This window comes from Triticum dicoccoides, chromosome 1B, assembly GCF_002162155.2.
Source record: "Triticum dicoccoides isolate Atlit2015 ecotype Zavitan chromosome 1B, WEW_v2.0, whole genome shotgun sequence".
NCBI classification, from domain to species: domain Eukaryota; kingdom Viridiplantae; phylum Streptophyta; class Magnoliopsida; order Poales; family Poaceae; genus Triticum; species Triticum dicoccoides.
In genome coordinates, this window is record NC_041381.1 from 664,399,998 (window position 1) to 664,402,741 (window position 2,744).

General features: G+C 53.2%; 1 protein-coding gene across 1 annotated transcript; it reads left to right on the plus strand.

Moving 5' to 3' along the window:
- The first annotated feature begins 1,430 nt into the window (after positions 1–1,430).
- On the plus strand, positions 1,431–1,793 carry LOC119350850 (mitogen-activated protein kinase kinase 9-like). Its single transcript, XM_037618485.1, has one exon. The coding sequence runs from the start codon at positions 1,431–1,433 to the stop codon at positions 1,791–1,793; it is 363 nt and encodes a 120-aa protein (XP_037474382.1).
- The last annotated feature ends 951 nt before the right edge of the window (positions 1,794–2,744 follow it).

Genomic DNA, 2,744 nt, shown 5'->3' on the forward strand with positions numbered 1-2,744 from the left:
GTAAATCTTTTACGGGGGTTTTAACAACTGAATTACCAACATGAGTGATATCCATACCGGTTCCACTTGCCGTGTGTATCTGATCACCACCATGATACCTTTCTCACATTGTCAGCTTGTCAAGTTCCCCGGTGATGTGCTCAGTAGCACCAGAGTCGGCATACCAGTTAGTGTCAATGCCGTAGTTGTTGGTGACGAGGTTGGCTGCCTTCTTCTCCTCATGATCATCATCATAGCGATGCCAGCACGCTCTTGCGCCACCAGCATGGAACTTATAGCAGATTTGGCACTCTGGGTAATCACCTTCCTGCTGCTGCTGTTGTTGTGGTTGGGGACGAGGCCGTTGCTGCTGGTAGCCGCCGCGACCAGGAGACGAAGCAGAGCGGTTCCCTCGACTGTGCCCTCCTCTGGTGCTTTGGCCGCGTCCTCCCCTGCCACGGGACTGTCCGCGCCCCCTGTAGACGGAGTTGGCAGAGGAGCGAAAACCTGATGGCCCGTCCCCGAGCATCTCCATGCGCTGGTCAAACGCAGAGATTTGCGCGAACAGATCGTCGACGCTGATGGTGTTCTTGATTGCGCCGATTGCTGCCACAACAGGATCGTAGTCCCGATCGAGGCCAGCCAATATGTAGTCCACCATCTCCGGATCGGTGACCGGGCGCCCAGCTGCAGCTAGTTCGTCACCGAGGTTCTTCATCTTCGCGATGAAGGCATTGCTCGACATGCTTCCCTTCTTGGTGTTGGAGATGGCCATCCGTAGATTGGTTATGCGAGATTGCGACTGCGCGGTGAATATTGTGGTGAGAGCAGTCCACAAATCGAAGGTGCTATCCTTACCGATTACTTGCGCAAGGATCTCCTGGGTGAGAGAGTTCAACAGGTAGCTCAGAACCTGCTGATCCTTCGACAACCACGGGCCATACATAGGATTGAGTTCAATGGCCGTGGTTTTATCCGCCTTGGTGACTTCAATTGTCTTCGGCGGTGCGGCGTCGCTGCCGTCGAGGAGGCTGGTCACTTGTGCTCCTCGCAGTGCCGGCATGACCTGCACCTTCCACAGGAGGTAGTTCCCCCTTGCGAGCTTCTCTGTTGGTGGAGCTCCTAGGTTGAGGCCGACGGCGCTTGAGCTCGTGGCCATGGCTATGGAAGGGTGTTTAGGGTTCTGGTTTTGCTAGGAGATAGGAAGAGACTTGGCTCTGATACCATATTAGATTGGATCGATGGAAGCGTTCCTACTCCTCCGTAGAGGAGCCGCGTGGGTATTTATTGATTGGGGCAGAAACTTGCCTTGGAGTACAAGAACACGCCGATCGCTAGGATTGCAGCGAGAGAAGACAAAGGTTTACACGGGAGGAGAAGAAGAGATAGAATAGGGTAGTTAAGATTACATGACTTAAATATCTCTAAGTCTAACAGGGACCACCGCGTACATGAGCCCCGAGCGGTTCGCGCCCAACGCCCACGTCGGACCGCGCGGGGCCTACGCCGCCGACGTGTGGAGCCTCGGCGTCACCGTCCTGGAGCTCTTCTTGGGCCACCGCACTGTCCTGCCGGCCGAACGGACGCCGTCCTGGAAGATGCTCAAGGAGGCCATCTGCTACGGCGATCCTCCGTCGGTGCCGGACAGCGCGGCGGCATCGGCGGAGCTCCGGGGGTTCGTGGCCGCATGCGTGCAGAAGGATCCCCGGAGGCGCGCCACGGTGCCGCAGCTGCTCGCGCACCCGTTCGTGGCCCGCCGGGACGTCGAGGCATCGCGCCGCGCGCTACGAGAGATTATCGTGGAGACCATGTAGGATATCAGGACAGAGACAAGATCAACTGTATTCTTGAGATTAGCTCTACTACTGTAGTTCTTTTTGAGTTATTTGTAGCTTGATTATGGTGAAGATTTCTTTCGTCAACCTGAACTTTAATTTAGACAAGCAACGTACCCCTTTTTTTTATAAGTATCATGTTTTTTTTGTCTCTCAAAATGGATTCGACAATCCAAAGGTAGTTTGGGCAATGCTACACGTCCGTCGAATGATAAATCAATTAAATGGGCTACCTTGGCAACCATCAGACGTCTCCGAAACAGTCGTTTGATCTTCTAACCCAGCCAGTTGAGTACCTTTGCAACAGCTACCTTGTTATGCTTAGGAGCTTTGCAACAACGACCTTGTTTCAAGGTTCGCCAAGATAGCGGTTGACCGAGAAAGGCCACACCCTTGGCACGAGCGTAGTCGCCGCTCCGCCGCCCCGCCATGGCTTGAGTGTCTCGGCCATGGAGCACCGCCGCTCGCCAAAGTTGCTGCTTCTCCTCAGCCTTAGCCCCGTGAGTAGCTGCCAGCTCTACTTTAGCACCATGTCGACAACCTCTCATGTTGGGCACCCGTTTGGCGTTTCCTTCAAATGCAGCTATGTTTCTGAAACACGCATGTTGAATGTCCGATCCCTCACTCTCTAACGCCAGTCACCCCGTCGGCACTTTCTGCAACAGGGACTATGTTTTTGAAACAAGACTCCTGTTGCAGAAAGAAAAACCTTCATCGCCAAACCTTTTTCTTTCTTTCTGAAACAAGACGTCAATAGCAGAAATCTTTTGGAACAAGACCTCCATTGCAGAAAAAAGCCCTTCACCAACAAATCTTTTGGAACAAGACCTCTATTGCATAAATCTATTGAAACAAGACCCTTGTCGCACGAAAAAAAAAACTGGTTGCGCGAGACTTGCGTGAGCGCTCGATTAGGATTGATCCAATGGC

Excerpts from the sequence above, each read along its gene's own strand:
- LOC119350850 (XM_037618485.1), top strand. The coding sequence starts at position 1,431 with ATGAGCCCCGAGCGGTTCGCGCCCAACGCCCACGTCGGACCGCGCGGG.